The sequence below is a fragment of the Colobus angolensis genome, unplaced genomic scaffold (genome assembly GCF_000951035.1).
Source record: "Colobus angolensis palliatus isolate OR3802 unplaced genomic scaffold, Cang.pa_1.0 Scaffold155, whole genome shotgun sequence".
NCBI classification, from domain to species: domain Eukaryota; kingdom Metazoa; phylum Chordata; class Mammalia; order Primates; family Cercopithecidae; genus Colobus; species Colobus angolensis.
Window position 1 is genome coordinate 515,487 of NW_012114655.1, and position 17,739 is coordinate 533,225.

A 17,739-nucleotide genomic window follows, 5' to 3' on the forward strand; every position below is an offset into this window, starting at 1 on the left:
GATGGTCTCGATCTCCTGACCTCGTGATCCACCTGTCTCAGCCTCCCAAAGTGCTGGGATTACAGGTGTGGAGTGCTGTGCCCATGCTGCCCATATCTTTAAATAGTCTTCAAAAGCATGACTGTATCTAGAAATCTAGTATACAACATGAGGACTATAATGAGTCCTATTGTATTATGTACTAGTGATTTGTCAAGAGCATAGCTTTTAGGGATGCTAACCACAAAAAAAAAGAAGAAGAAAGAAAGGTAACTGTATGAGATAATGGTTATGTTGATTTGCCTAACCGTAGTGATCATTTCACTATGTGTATTCTGAGATGAGCATATCAAAACATTATGTTGTGTATCTTAAATATATACAGTAAAATAAAAGGAAAAAATGGTAATACCTCCATAGTATTCACGATGATAAAAGGTGCTGTGAAGAGCATTCTCATTCATAAATCTTGGTGCGTGTCTCTGGTCCTTAGGGTATGTTCCCAGAGGTGGAATTAGGCCTCTCAACCTATGCCTCTGTAAGGCCGAGTTGACCACCATCCCCCACCCCAGATGCGGCGGATTTCTCCCGCCCCTTCCTCTGCACAGAAGTGCCCATCTGTGGGTTCGTGCTAACACTGAGTACCCTGCTTTTTTGAATCTATAAATCTCTTAAGTGAAAAAAAAACTTGTTTTAATTGTCAGTAATTGTGTTTATTGGCCGTCTGTTTATTTTTTTTAAGACGTGTTTTGTGTTGCTTGCAAGATACTGCTCTTTTGTCTGTCATGTGTTAGAAAAATCTTTTTTCTGGTTTGTCATTTGCCTTTTAATAATATAAGTGGTTTCTTTTGATGTATTTTTTTAAAAGTTAAAAATCTTACCCATCTATCAATCTTTTCTCTGGCTGTTTATGCTTTTGTTTCTGTGTTTATAAAGGCCATACTCTAAGAACAAACATCAGTTCATCTTTTTTTTCTCATGCCTTTATGATTTTTTCGCATCTAAAATGTTAATTCATCTAAGATTTATCTCGATACAGTATGTGTCTCATCTTTTTTGATCTCACAATGTGTATAGTTATTTCACCAACACATACCAAGTAGTTCATCCTTTCCTCACTAGTTCAAAGTATAACCTGTATCAATTGTTAAAATCTCATGTATTCTTTAATCTATTTGTGAGCCTTCTGTTTAGTTTCATTAATCTGTCTGTTCTTGTACCAGCACCGAACCATTGTATTTTCATATCTAATAGCACAAATACTGTCATTATTTTTCCTTTTCAAAGTGTTCTTGGCAATTTTCACCAATTTAGTTTTCTAAATTGGGGTCAGTAGTTTGAGGCTTTGCAGGCCCGAACAGTTTGTCACTAGTGCTCTCGTCTGCCCTTGCAGTGCAGAGCAGCCATGGACAGTGAGAAATGAGGCTGTATTCTAATTGAACTTTGTTTACAAAACAGGCTGTGGGTTGATTTGTCCTGAGGGCTATGGTTTGCCAACTTCTGTTCTTGATGAGTTTTTGAATTATTTTGTCCATTCTTACCACCCTCACAAACACATAAAAAGTACATATAAATACACATACACACACACAGTTTTTGAATGTGTGTGTGTGTGTGTGTGTATTTTAAGGAATTTGGTTAAAATGACATAGTTACAAAATGGTTTGGAAGAAACATGGTCTCTTTACAACAAGGTCTTCCCATTGGGCAGCATTAAGCATTGTTTTATGTTGATCTTCAGTGTTCTATGGTTTCCTTCATACAGGTTCTGCAAATTTGTGGTTAACTAAACTTTCTTTCTTTCTTTCTTTTCTGTCTTCTCTTTCTTCTCTCTCTCTCTCTCTCTTTCTGTCTTTCTCTTTCTCTCTCTCTTTCTTGAGGGAGTCTCACTCTGTTGCCCAGGTTGGAGTGCAGTGGCACAATCTTGTCCCACTGCAACCTCCACCTCCTGGGCTCAAGCAATTCTCCTGCCTTTGTCTCCCGAGTAGCTGGGATTACAGGTGTAAGCCACAATGCCCAGCTAATTTTTGTATTTTCAGTAGAGACAAGGTTTCGCCATGTTGGCCAGGCTGATCTCAAACTCCTGACCTCAAGTCATCTGCCCACTTCGGCCTCCCAAAGTGCTGGGATTGCAGGCATGAGCCACCGCCCCTGGCCTCTGATTAACTTTAAAACTTTAACCCTTGCAGTATTTTCCATTCTAGTTGCCACTGTGAATGGAGGAGGAGCGTCCCGTGACTCCCTGCCTGTTCTGTGAATTGCTAGAAGGATGGCAGGACTCAGGGCTACAGTTGACAGCCCATCAGCAAGGGAAGGGGAGACATGGGGTGGGTAGGGGTGGCTAGAAGAGTCCATCCAAGGGCTCCCACCCAGAATGTGCTCCAGCCTCCAGCCTGAAACGCAGCAGTCCATGATTCTGCGTAGATTTTGTCTCCAGTTCTAGCTTTCATTTTACTTCTAGTTTTCTTTCAGTGTGTACATTGGGAGAATGTGATGAAAGCCAGGGACAGCAGGCTCTGCACTCACTGCGGGCCCTGATTGCTATTACAGTTCTGGAATTAAGTCCCTTAGGTTAAAGCTTGGGAGAGAGCCTGCTGAATCATCAGGATTTATCTCACTCAGCTCATTCAAATAAAAGAAACTTCTGGCCAGGGACGGTGGCTCACGCCTGTAATCCCAGCACTTTGGGAGGCCGAGGCAGGTGGATCACCTGAGGTCAGGAGTTCAAGACCAGCCTGGCCAACATGGTGAAACCTCATCTCTACTAAAAAAAAAAAAAAAAAAAAAAAAAAAAAAAAAAATTAGCTGGGCATGGTGGTATGCACCTGTAATCTAGCTACTTGGGAGGCTGAGGCAGGAGAATCGCTTGAACCAGGGAGGCAGAGGTTGCAATAAGCCGAGATCGTAGCACTGCACCCCAGCCTGGGCAACAGAGTAAGATTCTGTCTCAAAACAAAACAAACAAAAGAAACTTATTAACTGAAGCATGAAGGTGAAAATCTTGGCGAACTTCCTTATTAAGAGTGGAGAAATTCAAGCAGTCCTTAAGACAGGCTTACCTTTACCTGTTGGTAGAGACTGATTCTCTTTGTAGTGTGACCCACTTTACCAAAAAGGCTAGAGGAAATAAAGCCTTCTGCAGCTGGGGTTCCCTCCACCTTTGTTAGTCAGGGAGCCTGCCGCCCCTGCTCCACGATGATTCTGTGGCCCTCTTCAGCCCTCTGCCCTGAGGGCCTTCTCTCAATTATCTATTTTATATTTTCCGGGTCTCCAGCCTCCTAGAGGCCAAGGGGCAGCTAGAATTTTAACTGTTTCTTAACCTAGGATTCTTCCAATAAATGGCAAGGGCTGGCATTCTGAGAGTGAGACACTTAAATTGTGAACTGTACTGAGTTAATGAACTTAAGTTCTAACTGCGATGTAAGTGACTTGCATATAGCCTCCTTTGCAAACTCTTCTGATACAGGGTGGGCACCCAGGAATAAAGCCGAGAGAGTCAGGGCTCTGAGCAGATGTCAGATGAGATCCTGGACCCCGAGGTGGAGGTGCAGAGGGGAGGGAGGTGGGTGTTGGGGACAATCTCTTTCCTTTTGCAGACTTGCCTTATAGGTCTGGGGCCAGCAGAGCTCTGCTTCCCCACCTGCTTCCTTCCAGCTTTCCTCAGGATTAGCTTAATCTTTGCGGATTAAGAGGCTACAAATCCGTTCATACTCCTCTAGGAGGCTTCTCACTCCTCATTTCTTTCTGCCTTCACACTTTCCCTTTGCAGGAGCTGGCGTATCTCCCAGTTAGTCTGTTGCAGACACCCCTAGGCCCCTTTCCTCATAGTTCTGTTTGTATTTTCAGATGTATTTGCAATTTCTTGCCTGGAGTCTATAATGTAAAACTAGGCAGGGCTCCCAGGCACTGAAGGACACACACAGCCAAGGCCTTCATTTCACATAGGAATAAGTTACGAGCTTTGTAAGATCTTTAAGATGGAGGTTTAGCCATGAATTGGGCGGGTTTTCTGAGAATTTCACAACCTAGTTAGGTTTTGTCTGTAAACAAGGGCCGCCCTTCTTCTTCCTTCATAGCACTTTTTATCTGGCCACTCAGGAAACACCAGTTGTTTGTTTGTTTGTTTGTTTGTTTATTTTTGAGGCAAGGTCTTGCTCTGTTGCCCAGGCTAAAGTACAGGGCTATATAGGCCTGATTATAGCTCATTGCAGCCTCGAACTCCTGAGCTCAGTCTTCCCACCTCAGTCGCCCTAGTAGCTGAGACTACAGGCACACGACTTCACACCCAGCTAAGTTTTTAAAAATTATTTTTTGCATGGTAGGGCGCGGTGGCTCACGCCTGTAATCCTAGCACTTTGGGAGGCCAAGGCGGGCAGATCACGAGGTCCGGAGATCGAGACCATCCTGGCTAACACAGCGAAACCCCGTCTCTACTAAACATACAAAAAATTAGCTGTATGTGGTGGCGGGCACCTGTAGTCCCAGCTACTTGGGAGGCTGAGGCAGGAGAATGGCGTGAACCCGGGAGGCGGAGCTTGCGATGAGCTGAGATCGCGCCACTGCACTCCAGCCTGGGCGACAGGGCGACTCCATCTGAAAATTTAAAAAAAAAATCTTGTTTGTGGCGACAAGGTCTTATTCCTATGTTGTTCAGGCTGGTCTCAAACTCCTGGCCCCAAGTGATCCTCCCACCTTGGCATCCCAAAGCACTGGGATTATAGGCATGAGCCACCGCACCTGGCCAGGAAACACCAATTAATTCTCATATTAGCCCAAACAAAACATGATTTGGAAAGTGAACCAGCTCCAGAAATATGAGTTATCTGTTCCCAAACTTCCTGCCTTTCTCTTCCTCCTCTCGCCTTCTCTGCACTGTTAAAATTATCCCAGCCACTCTCCTTTTTCATTAAACTGAATACTTAAGGAATACGCCAAATACAATAATTAGGATTTTAAGAATCTTAAGATTCAAAGACCTCCTCCAATTTCTCCAGCTGCATTTACACATTGACTCTAAGTTGTTTCTTGATTCTGGTGGGAAACAGCCTCTGTCCAGTATGTGTGCCCCCACCCTTGGGGACGATGTTTGCTAATGCTGGCTGTCACATGTGAGCCCTTGGTCACAGAATGTCACTTGGATCTATTTCAGAGTTCCCTAAAAAGAAGAAGCACTCGGGAAATGTACAAGGAGAAGAAAACCTTTAACCAGGTAAGCGGAGGTTTTCATTCTAATGTTACATCTCCTGTAAGTGAAGTAACCTCATTTTGAATTTTTTTCAGTGTTAGTTTTGCCTTTAAAACATTCAAAGAAACATTACCTGTCCAAACACGTGGACTCATTCCTAACCTCCACAATGTGAACATTTTCTTTGCAAACCCACAGATCCTCCCTCTTGTTTCTCCCCCACGCTGACAAGCTGGTGATTTCTTCAGGAAAAAGAACTGGCTTTGTGTGAAACAGAATTAAGTGTAGTTTGGGGGCCTGAGGTACTTATAAATGGTAAAAAGTGTTTTGACCTTCAAAGTCATCCACACAGTGAAATAAAACAGCCACTGTGGAGTCGAGTCATGCATAAGACATTGTTTTGAATGATGTTGTTGTTGTTTTTTAATGTGCACGCTGAACAATATCTTAAATGGTCCTAATTGAAGGTAAACTATTCTCAGCCCTTTCTAGATGCACAGTATGCATTCTTCAAAACTTTCTTAGCTTTTCTGTAAAGCTGTTTTACTGGATTCTGTTTTTAAATTGCTGCTAGCATTAGGTGGTGGAGAGAACAAAGGTGTTATTGGGATATCAGCTCACTGCACTCTGAGAGCAAGTGGTAATTAGAGAGACACAATGAGTCGGGGTAACTAAGAACTCAGCAACCTCCACCGACCTCCTGCTGCCCTGTCCCTGTGAACTCCTCTCTTAAGGATCCCCTGGGTTTCTCCATTCTCCGAACTCACTAATCCCTAGGGCATCATTCAAGGAGGGGCAGGCCCCTGCAGCAGCAGAACACTCAACTGTTCCCTTCCACCCTCCCCAACCTCCCAGTCTCACTTTGGAATCCGTTAATAACAGGGAAATGAAAGTCTGCCTCCCGCTGCTGGGTACTTACACTCTCCTGGGCTGAGAGTGTTTTCAATCGACTGGCTCTTGCCCAGGGAAGATCTTTTCCTTAAAAGGGGAAATTCTGCCCCATTGTGAAATGAACAGCATTCGCCCCATGGGTAAAACGGGCCAAGAACAGGAGCTGCTGCTTCTTGGGCGCGTGTCAGAAACCGTGGTACCTGGGATGCATTGAGCCGCCCGCCCAGCCGGCGGGATTATTGAGGAAGGAGTTTCTGTTCAGCAGAATGGTGGAATGGAGCGCCCTGGGAACTGCAGGCCCGCAACCAAAACCCAAAGGAAGCTGGCGCCCCGGCGCAAGGTAGGCACGCGGGCAGTCACCCGCTCGGGGTGCTGGCTGGACAGCTGACTTGCAAGCCAAAGAATATATACAGAGAATGATATATTTCTGTTGCTTGACAAGGCCTTTCCCACTGGTGGTGATGGTGGTGGGCCCCTGGGTGTCTCCCCTCCTGGCCATGCCTGCCCTCTGCCTGCAACAGGAATTGTGTGTCATATGGAAAGTTGGACTTGACCTGCTTTCATACCACATTCCTGGGGTTATCCAATGATCTCTTGAAACCAGAAATGATATCCTTCAGTTTAGACTCGACCTTGCTCCCCGCCCCGCCACCCTGCCAGAGTCTTGGCAGAGTTTTAAGAAGTCTACGGTTACAACATAAGATGGGCATCCAGCCTCCCGCTGCCTGAGCTGAAGCTGTGATTCCCCATCTTATGGGGAGTGGCTCTCCCTACTCAGAACAGGCCGAGCTCAGCTTCCCTCAGGCCGCCCCTCTCCTGCACACAACACCCCGCAGGTGCAGCGGTCCCTGCCCTAGCTGCCTCGACCTCACGGAGGACGTGTGACTTCATTTAATACACACTCTCCATGGCTTCCAGGACAATCTTTCTCTCAACACAGCTTTAGTCTTGGTGGCAGGCCTCATAGTGCATGCATGGTTGTCGAGTAGAAATGACAGCGTGCTGTCATACTGACAGCTTTTTTCTTTAAGGAACGAGAAGACCTTTTGGACATTTTATCAATCCTCAGGTAATCTACAAATTGGCACTCGTTAGAGTATGTCATAGGATCTTGCTGCTTTAACTGACCTGGGTTTAGGTTCAAGGAGACGGAAGAGAATTGTTCTATGATAGATTTGTAGTGGATGGTGGACAGAGGGGAATGGTGTGAGGCTGAAGGTTTCCAGAAATCAAGGCGATTTGAGGGCTCTATGGGGACCTTCTGCCTGCATGAGGGGGTGCAGATAAGCATGGATAGCCTCCAGCGTGTTTCAGGACCCTTCTCAGAGACCTTACCTCCTTCCCCAGTGTTTTAGTTCAACTTGTTGGGGAAGACCCCAAGGAGCTGGTCGTAGGTATTTCCCTGAGCCTTTCTTGTCATATCATTTTTCCACTTACATGGGGTTTGTGGTGAGCAGGGAGGGACCAGGCAGAGTGGGATTGCCTGAGTCCCTGGTCCACGCACTCGTTTGAGCCAAAAGCTTCCCATACCATGCAGGCAACAGTGCCCCTCGCCTGCCCCTCCTGGCCTGGCTTCACTACATCAAGGCCTCGCCAGCTGCAAGTTTCCACGGAGGCTGGTCACAGCAGGCGGCCCTGCCCCCACCGTGTCCAGCCCAGTTTCGAGTCCCAGGCTCAAGAAGGGTGGAGAGTGGGGCCGAGTTTCCCTGTAGCTGGACAATGCTGCCCTGTGTGATCTCTGCTGCTATGGATTTCTCTGCATCGGAGGTGGAGATGGGATCATTTAGATGATTTTTGACAATGGACGGACACTGGCTCTCAAATTAACAATGGGGCTGAGAGCACTCCCCTGTTTTCTGGTGCCAAGCTTTTAAGTATTTACAATCCATCTCCGTTGATAGGTATTTTAGCTTAAACTGCATTCCCTCATGGGAACAACAAAGACCTATCTGTATATTTGAATTTCTTACAAATCTGTGTTTAAGAAAAATTGAAAAGGTGCTTTTTTGTTTGCTCTACTTTCGAAAGTTCTAAGAAGCTGGGATTGTTTAAAAGTAACATGCCAACTTCTCGTACATAGTAGGTACTTAATAAATATTTCCTGAAAGAATGAATGAACAAGGCCAGGCTTGGTGGCTCACACCTGTAATCCCACACTTTGGGAGGCTGAGGTGCTGGATCACCTGAGGTCAGGAGTTCGAGACCAGCCTGGCCAACATAGCGAAACCTCATCTCTACTAAAAATACAAAAATTAGCTGGGCGTGGTGGCATGCTCCTGTAGTCCCAGCTACTCGGGAGGCAGAGGCAGGGGGCAAGAGAATTGCTTGAACCTGGGAGGCGGCAGTTACAGTGAGCCAGGATTGTGACATTGCACTCCAGACTGGGTGACCAGAGCAAGACTCCATCTCAAAATAATAATAATAAAAAAGAATGAATGAACAGATAAACAAGCATGCTTTTCCTCTAGTATTAGTATTAAACACAATGTATGTCTTTTACAGCCCATGTATTCTGTGTAGGTTCTTTCAAAAAATATGTCATTACCCCGATGGCGATGATAGCCCATTTGCCTCAGTAGCTGTGAGTAGGGCAGACAGCCTTACTTCAGGTTAGTCACAGGGTTGCTTTTTATGTCTGCCTAACCCAAACCCAACCAAATCCTTCATGTGATAAGTTCTCAGGACTCAAAGACCATGTGACATTTATATGTTATTCTCCTAATGTGCAAAGAAGGAAAAAACTCTTTACTTGCTCCTTTACCCAATACTAATTGTGGTTCAGACAAATAAAATTAATTTCAGGGAGCTGGAGCATGGTGATTTATCATATACAAACCAGTTTATATATAAAAAATACACTTTTTAGGTTTATGATTTATCATATACAGACCATTATTTCATTTGACCCTCGTCACACCCTTGTGGGTCTGTGATTAGCCCAGGCCCCTTGGACAGTAGGAGCGGCAAAGCTAGGACATGGCAGCGTGTTTGACCCCAAGTCCAGCAGGCCTGGTTTTGTCCTCAGCTAAGAGATGACAATGGGCATGTCATCCTCCCGAGAATGCACAGATAGCGCCAGGGCAAGCTTTCCCTGTGGCAGTGGCTACACACTTGGTCGTAGGTGTGGGCCTGAGCCTTCCTGGTCATATCGTTTTTTTCCCTTTCCATGGGGTTTGTGGTGAGCAAGGAGGGACCAGGCAGAGTGGAAGGAGGAACGTTGGGAGGTGCTGAGGGAGATTTTCTCTTTCTTCCAAATTGTGAGTGTGTGACCAGACTGCGGCAGAGAACGAGCCATGCTCTCTGAGTGTAGAAGCTACATTGTGAGCACATGTGACGATCTGAAGGGGTTAATTCTCCCCCATGGGCTGACTTGTTCCAGAGAAGGGCCACAGGCCTGGAGAGCAGTTTGATGCCTTTTCCTCTACGAGGGCTGTGGGATTTGACTTCCGTAGAGCTGTTGTTGACAGCTTCTCCTTGTGACGGGGGAAATCTTTCCTGAAGCCTTTTGGAACTTTTGATGGCCGATCAAAGAGGAGTGATTTGTGAAATCGGTTATTTTTCCCATCTGCTGAATGTGAATAGTAAAACGTTTTTGCAAAACCAAAATGGGGAGTTCATCTGGCTTCAAAACAAGGAGACCAGCCCTGCAAAGCAGAGTTGATTTTCCAGTGGATCCAAAAAGTGCCGTTCTGACCTCAGCCAAGTATTGCAGGCTGTGAACAGCAGAGTCAGCTTTGAGGATCCTCCAGAACCCTCTGGAAGTCCTATGAGGACACTTCTCAGATTTTGATACACTTGACTATCCAACATTTAACTCCTTGCCTTGGGTCTCCGAGTTTAATTTCCTGCTGTGTTACAGCAACTAAAGGGAAAGGAACATAAGCAAAGGCTCTGAAGTTCCACTTGCATGGCAAGAGGCTGCAAGGAGCCCAGGTGGCTGGGTGTGCAGTACCCAGTGTGTACCCAGAGCTCAGTACTGACTCAGTACGCACCTGGACTTCCAAGCACCCTCATGCTCATGCTTCATTTTTTTTTTTTTTTTTTTTGTCATATCATTCTTGTGGGACATTAGGGCTGGGGAGACCGGGATGGGGAGAAGCGAATTGCCCTGTCTCAGGTACCTTGGGAAACCAGGGGAAAGCTGAGCTCTTATTTGGGGTAGCCTGATTTCCCCATCCTGGTCAGACCTCGTGGATTGCCGGGCAGTTTGAAAGAAGGAGGTCTGCACGTTGGAGGTGGTGAGTGCAGCAGGGTGGAAGATGCTCTGAACCCTGTCTGCCTGCACCAGGCCTTGGTGAGGGGTCCTGCTGTCTCTCACTGGTGCTGGTGAGTAACCAGGTGGGATCCACAGAGCAGTGAGGGGTTGCACATTCTCGCTGGGTTTTGGGCCGCATTTCGTTTTCCCTTCTTCGCTTATAACTTGTATGATGATTTCCACGTGCACTTTTTTTTCCAAACTAACTTTTTTTGTTTCTTTTGTTTCTGTGGCAAAGCAACAAACTATAGGCCTTTCACAGGCCCCCTCCACAAAGCCCCCAGGCCCACCTCTGCTTTGTCTTGGCTCTCTCTCTGTGTAACTCAATGGCAGTGACAGGAAGATCGGTGTTTGATGTTTGTGTGCATTGGGGGCGAGGTGTGAGGGGAATCATGAAAAACACGAACATTTGGTATTTTCAAATAACCCTTCTCCCGGGCTGTTCTCTCCTGGCAGGATGACAGTGCCGATTTGAGGTGCCAGCTCCAGTTTGCCAAAGAGGAAGCCTTCCTGATGCGCAAAAAGATGGCCAAGCTAGGAAGGGAGAAGGACGAGCTGGAGCAGGAGCTCCAGAAGTACAAGTCCCTCTATGGGGATGTGGACAGCCCCCTGCCCACGGGGGAAGCAGGCGGGCCCCCCAGCACCCGGGAGGCCGAGCTGAAGCTGCGGCTGAAGCTGGTGGAGGAGGAAGCCAACATCTTGGGCCGGAAGATCGTGGAGCTGGAGGTGGAGAACCGCGGCCTCAAGGCAGAGATGGAGGACATGCGGGGCCAGCAAGAGCGGGAGGGCCTGGGCCGGGACCACGCACCCAGCATTCCTACCTCACCCTTCGCCGACTCCCTGGAGTCCTCCACGGAGCTCCGCCGCCACCTGCAGTTTGTGGAAGAGGAAGCGGAGCTGCTCCGGAGGTCCATCTCCGAGATCGAAGACCACAACCGAGAGCTGACCCACGAGCTCAGCAAGTTGAAGTTTGAGCCTCCCCGGGAGCCGGGCTGGCTCGGGGAGGGTGCGAGTCCTGGGGCCGGGGGTGGGGCCCCCCTGCAGGAGGAGCTGAAGTCAGCCAGGCTGCAGATCAGCGAGCTCAGCGGCAAGGTGCTCAAACTGCAGCACGAGAACCACGCGCTGCTGTCCAACATCCAGCGCTGCGACCTCGCAGCCCACCTCGGGCTGCGTGCCCCCAGTCCCCGGGACAGCGATGCCGAGAGTGACGCAGGCAAGAAGGAGAGTGAAGGCGAGGAGAGCCGCCTGCCCCAGCCCAAGCGGGAAGGTCCCGTTGGCGGGGAGAGTGACTCGGAGGAGATGTTCGAGAAGACGTCGGGCTTCGGGAGCGGGAAGCCGTCGGAGGCCAGCGAGCCCTGCGCCACGGAGCTGCTGAAGGCCCGGGAGGACTCCGAGTGCCTAGTGACCCTAAAACACGAGGCCCAGCGGCTAGAGCGGACGGTGGAGCACCTCATCGCGGACACCGACAGCTTCCTCCACGACGCGGGGCTGCAGGGTGGCGCACCCTCGCCGGGGCCTGGCCTCCAGGGTGAAGAGGAGCAGGGCGAGGGGGACCAGCAGGAGCCTCACCTGCTGGGGACCATCAACGCCAAGATGAAGTCTTTCAAGAAAGAGCTTCAGGCCTTCCTGGAGCAGGTGAACCGCATTGGGGATGGCCTGTCCCCCTTGCCCCACCTCACAGAGTCCTCTAGCTTCCTCTCCACTGTGACTTCCGTGTCCCGGGACTCCCCCATCGGGAACCTGGGGAAGGAGCTGGGCCCAGACTTGCAGGTAAGGGGGCTCCTGGCTTCGCCTCCCTGCTCCGCCTCGCTCTTCCTCCTTCTCGCTGGCATTGCTGCACTCGGGCTCGCGCTGCTCACGGCTGCTTGGTTATGATTTCAAACCTGCATTGTACTAAAGCCTCCGGGGCAACCGGATCCTCTCTCTCGGTTGGGCTCCGGTTTTTTTTTTTTTGTTTTTTTGTTTTTTTTTAAGTTTTCTTGTATTGCCTTGTTTCTTTTTTCTTTTTCCTGTCTTATTTTTAACTGCGCCACGGCTCATGGTTTAGAGGCCTTCCCAGACACGAGGCTAAGCCCAGTGGAAGCGATAGGGCTCGACGCAGGCCGGCCTTGCTCCTCTCTTGGTATCTCACCCAACCAGCCACACGCTGAAGAAGCCGTGAGGAGGCTAAGACAAACGCATGTCACAGTCAGGATAATTAGCAGACTCGCTACCAAGCACGTCCCTTTCTGGGTGTGTTTCAAGGGACACAGTGCAGCCCAAGGCCCTAGGCAGCCCAGGCCCCCATTCCCGCTGGAGGATCAGCCAAAGCGGGCGAGGAGCGCGGTGCTGAGAAGGATGGTTTTGGTGGAAAAGCTCTGCTGGCTCCTGCCGCCGCTGGGGAGGGCGCGGAGGGCCTCCGAGGACTGCTGTCCTAGCCTCGCCTGGGTGCATGGCCCAGCCGCCGTCCTGGACTGTGGCTTTGGCTGCTCGACCCGCAAGTAAGGAAGGAGGAGCCTCGTTTTCCGTTTCCTTCACGGGTAGCGTGCTTGCAGTTGAGTTCTGGATTCGCGCGTCGCCGTCGCATGTGCCCCGTTACCGGTGTCTTGCACCCCCACTTTCTCTTTTGCTTTTCGGGTGTGTCCACCCGCCCTTTGGCTCATTCTCATCTCAGGTCTGTTCTCTTCACTTTCGTCCGCGGCTGTCTTTAAGTTGGTGTTTCTATTTGTGCTATTCTTTGGTCGTTTTCTCAGTCGTCTCCCTTATCCATTTTTGTTTTCTTTATCCCCTCTCCCTGCCTCCACCCTCTTGTCCTTTGTTTTTTGTTTGTTTGTTTACAATGTTAAAAAACAACAACAAATCCCTCCCGTGCACCTAACAGTCCAGACTGAGAGAGCAGCTGGAGTGGCAGCTCGGGCCGGCCCGAGGGGACGAGCGGGAGAGCCTGCGCCTCCGAACTGCATGGGAGCTGCACCGCCGCGCAGACGGGGACGCCGGGAGCCATGGGCTGGGAGGCCAGACCTGCTTCAGTCTGGAGGTCAGCGTGGGCGAGCAATCCCTGCCCCCTTCCTTTTTCTGTGTGGCTGGCTGCCTGACGTTTTCTGTCCCGGACAAGGCCCTGAGGGAACATGGCAGGAGGAGGTGGAACTAGGTGGAACTCACTTGGCAGCAAACCCATGTTGTGCACTGGGACAGGCAGGTGTGTGCAGGTGCATGCGGTGAACTGCTGTGCTTGTCAGACAGAGGGACAGCTCACCGCAGGCACTGTCCACCTCCTGTTTCCGCGGACCGGGAGCCCCTGGAGGTCGGCTGATAGTTGAGCGCGCAGTGGCTTCTTGTCCAATCGCAGAGAACAGGGATGAAAACTCAGCCCGGGCTTCCCTGCTCTGGAGGAAACTCCCCTTAGGGCTCCCCTTTTTCGGTTCTTTGTTGCCTGTGTCTCGGGTGACCATCCCACGGTCTCGAGTGATACTGCCAGTCGGTTGGTAGAATCAGGGAGGCTCACTCCTGACCTGTGGGCACCCTTAGCAGGCTGTGTCACCACAGTAACCTGGTGTACACAAGGCTGCAGCCGCCACAGGGACCATGGTTGGAACTGTTGTCAGAAGCCTGGGAGAGTGACAGGTCTTAGACGCAGGCCACCCCACCCGGGAGAGGAAGAGGGGGTTCCCAAGGAGCTGCTGAATGAGGAAGCACCTTTGAAAGTCCAAATGCTGTGTCAGTGTAAAGTAAGATTAGAAATAGAGAGAGAATGCAATGTCCTGCCACTGGGGACTGCCAAGGGGAAAGTGTGTCATAGCTCCCCTGGTCAGGGGCCAGTTTTCCCTTCCCACTGTAGCTCCTCCTTCTTTGCCATGGGCTGTTTCTGGAACCACAGTTCTGGCTACACAGGGTGGCCCCCTTCCCTTTGATGGCTGGTTTTACAGGAACTGCATCTCCCTTTCCAAGTGTTCTGCCCTTCAAGGCGTGTCACACATAGCTGTGTGCAGTTAGAGCCTGTATCAGACAGCTCTCCTCCTGGATTCTTCCTAGGTCCTTATTGTGTAACCTGGAGCAGTGATAAGTTGTCACCATCATGAATGCATAGCATAGCTTCAGAAACTGGGAGTGATTTAGGAGAGAGAAGCATACTGAGTTGAAGCAAACCAAATACTGAGGGACAATAAAGCTTCACAAGAAGTAGATTAGCAGAGTGAGCTGGTGCCACGTGGCAGCACAGGATCTCCGAACAGTGCAGCTCAGAAGGGAATAAGCAGGTCTACAGATGAAGTCTCTCATTCTGCGGATGAGAAAAATGAAGCCCGAGAAGTGAAGCGGCTTGCCAGTAAACTCTCCTCCTGGTTGGTGGCAGAACTGGGTCTAGAACAGCCTTCAGCCAGCTGCAGCCCCCACTCCCCAGCACATCCCCGGAGGGGCCTGATCTGGAGCGGTGGGAGAGCCCTGCACTGACCCCTGCGTGCGTTTCTAAAGAGTCACTCTAACGACTAATTGTACGGCCACAGTCTTGCCATGGAATGGTACCACATCCATCTAGCTTCCTTTAATTTTGTATATTTTAACAAGAAAGCTGAAAGTCTCCGTAGTGAAAGGCCAGATCTAGGGTGCATCATTTCCTAGAAGGGGAAGCAATATGAATCAGGAGTTTTAAACAAACTTTTCTCGTTCTGATGTTTTTTATTCACAAAGACATTTCACACCGAAGAGAAAACTCAGTTATGCTGCAAACACATCCTATTTTATTTTATTTTTTAATAAGGCATGTTCTGGAGCCACTTGGAATCTCCACAGTGTTTCCTTTTATTAGAGGAGCTGGATGTGGATCTGTCGCAGAGCCTGGGTCGGGAGAGGCAGCCCTGTCCCTGGTGTGAATGTCACTCTGACAGCCTTGTTAGTTAGGTCTTTGAATATGACATTGTGTTAAAGAATTGTACAATGGATAATTCTGGGGAGCAGAACTCTTAAAAGCCTTTTAATGAGAACATCCCTGAATTTGCTGCCAACAATTGCTTTCCCATGAGGCTCTAATGGAAACAGTACACAAAGCTCCCATAAGTCAGCCCAGCCGCCCTGCCGGAGACTCCTGCAGACCCGGCTGGAGTAACTGAGGGAAAGACAGCACCGACACCTTCGCGCAGACTGAGGCAGGGCTCAGCGTCAAAGAAGAAACTTTCCATATTTGAGCAGAAGTTTTTAAAGAGGATTCATGTCTCAAGCCGCACTTACAAAACGCCTCTGTGTCTTTTGCCTTATGGATTTTTATATTTGGGGAAAGGGGAAAGAGGGTAAGTTATTATTTTGAAAGATGGAGGCATTTTGGCCAGACCAAAACTGTGACGACTACTCATAGTTGTACCAGCAACAGCAGTTATAACATTAAAGAGGAGAAAAAGAAGTGCATTCTTACACATGACACATTGTAGCAGATTGCAAATCTGGGCAGTGGAGGAGCCCTGCTGCTCAAACGCCATCATTCACTAAACCTGGGAAAGGGGCGGCCTCTCCAAGGCCAGCATTCTTACAGCCACAGCCAGAGCAAACTGAAGTCAGAACCCACGGACACCCACTAACACATCAATGCAACCACGCAAAAATGAACTGCTAAAAAAAATCAGACTTCAGGACAAGTGTTCCTGCTGCCTGCTCTCAGGAAATATTAGCGAGATGCTCATACTACGCTCTGGACTCTTCCCTGACTTGGCTCCCTGGGGTTCCCATCAAACGTGAGACATTCGCATTTGTTAAGAGAGAGTGGTGTGTGGAATGGTTTGGAATGTGTGAGGCACCTTAAAAATAGTCCTGAATGAGACGTAGCCATGCACGGACGCTGGTCGGATTTCAGATATAAAGGAGACCAGGCCTGTGCCCAGAGGATTGAGTTTCTGGGTCAGAAATCTCAAAGAGCTCTTCTCCTCAGTGCCTGCTTTTATCCTTCAATCAAGGAAGCACACAAAGCACTCACGATCCCACGTGCCTCAGCTGTGAAATGCCAGCCACAAGGAAGTTACGTGGGGTTTTATGCCAAGTATTTGCACACGTGTTGGCCTCATGTACTGCTTTTGAAATAAGTGGTTGCACAACTGGTCAGGACAAAATGGAACCCTCCAGAAAATGAAGTCGTGCTGTTGGTGATGGAATTGTCCTAATGCAGGAGTAGTATTGCCAGGCACTCTAGTGACGGCCATGAAAAGCCTTGCTTTTCTGTTTGTGTTTGAGATTGTGAAGTTAATCTTCGTAGGTGTGGGAAGTAATTAATAAGCCACTTTCTCTGGAGTTGGGGAAGTTAGCCTTTGTCAATCAGCGTGGGATGCAGCTCTATTGGGGAAGACATGGGCGGGAGTTTCAGAACACTGATGTGGGGAGAATGGTTTTGGTTATCAAGACTAGTGTCTCAGCCACCTCGGAAACAAGTGAGGGTGGTGGTGGTTTAGATAAGCTGCTTTAATAGGGAGATCAAAATGAATTTGATGTGTAATCAGAATCCTAGGTTAGTGAACAAAGAACGGTTTTTTTTTAGAATCAGACCTTTGGGGCTTGGGTGGCAAAGGGAAATACTTATTTTTTTAGAAGACATTTATGTGTCGTGTGAAACTTTTCTCCAGATGTATGTGGTCATATGCAGTTGTGTGGCAGTAGAGTAATTCTAGGCTGAACCTTTTGCCATAGCATGTTCGTATGTTTTCTGTAACATTGGAGTGACGCTGGCATCCCAGCTAGGAGCAGATGTCCGTGGGAGTTTTAGTATTGCCTTAGCAAAAATGGACAATAAAGGAAAATGAAACTTCTGATAGATCAGGAGGGTCTAGGCGTGTCTGCTTGTGAGCAGGCAGCAGTCTACAGAGACGACACTGGAGCCATCACAGGTGAATCCGACTTCCCCCGTGAACAGACTCGTGGGACTTCCTTTTCTGTGACTCTTCAAAGGTGTGGTTCAAACAGTCATGCAATCTGTAGAAACTAAACTAATAGATCTTTGCTTTTCTTAAGCAATACACTTGATTAGGATGTCTGTTTTTGCACCTCATAAAGCTTTTGGCTAGCCCCTAATGCATTAAATAAGGAGGATTTTTACATTTTGAGTTTATAGAGTAATGTGTAGCTGGAAAGTAAAGCTGGCAGGAGAGCAGCCTAGGTGACCTGGAAACAGTCCTGCACGGAACACCTGAGACAGGAGGGAAGCCCCGAGGGCAGGTGCGGCCACCGTGTTAACGCTGTATCCCCCACACTTTAGACGGTGCCTAGCACTGGAGGTGCTCAATAAATACTGAATAAAACACTGCATAAAATACGAAGTATCCTCTTAAATACATTGCTGAATTCCCAGGAAATGTAGGGGAATCTTCAAGAGTTGGAATTGATTGTAGAATTGGGACCCAGTAATCCCAGCACTTTGGGAGGCCGAGACGGGTGGATCACGAGGTCAGGAGATCAAGACCATCCTGGCTAACACGGT

The 17,739-nt window shown here is 48.7% G+C and overlaps 1 protein-coding gene across 2 annotated transcripts in view; it reads left to right on the forward strand.

Annotated features, from left to right (window-relative positions):
- Positions 1-17,739, forward strand: part of MTCL1 (microtubule crosslinking factor 1) — a 124,021-nt gene that overhangs the window by 64,462 nt on the left and 41,820 nt on the right. For both annotated transcript variants that reach the window (XM_011936600.1, XM_011936599.1), the window contains 3 exons: positions 5,129-5,188; positions 10,767-12,080; positions 13,171-13,326. In XM_011936600.1, the coding sequence (XP_011791990.1) occupies positions 5,129-5,188; positions 10,767-12,080; positions 13,171-13,326 (1,530 nt within the window). The remainder of the gene's footprint in view (positions 1-5,128; positions 5,189-10,766; positions 12,081-13,170; positions 13,327-17,739) is intronic.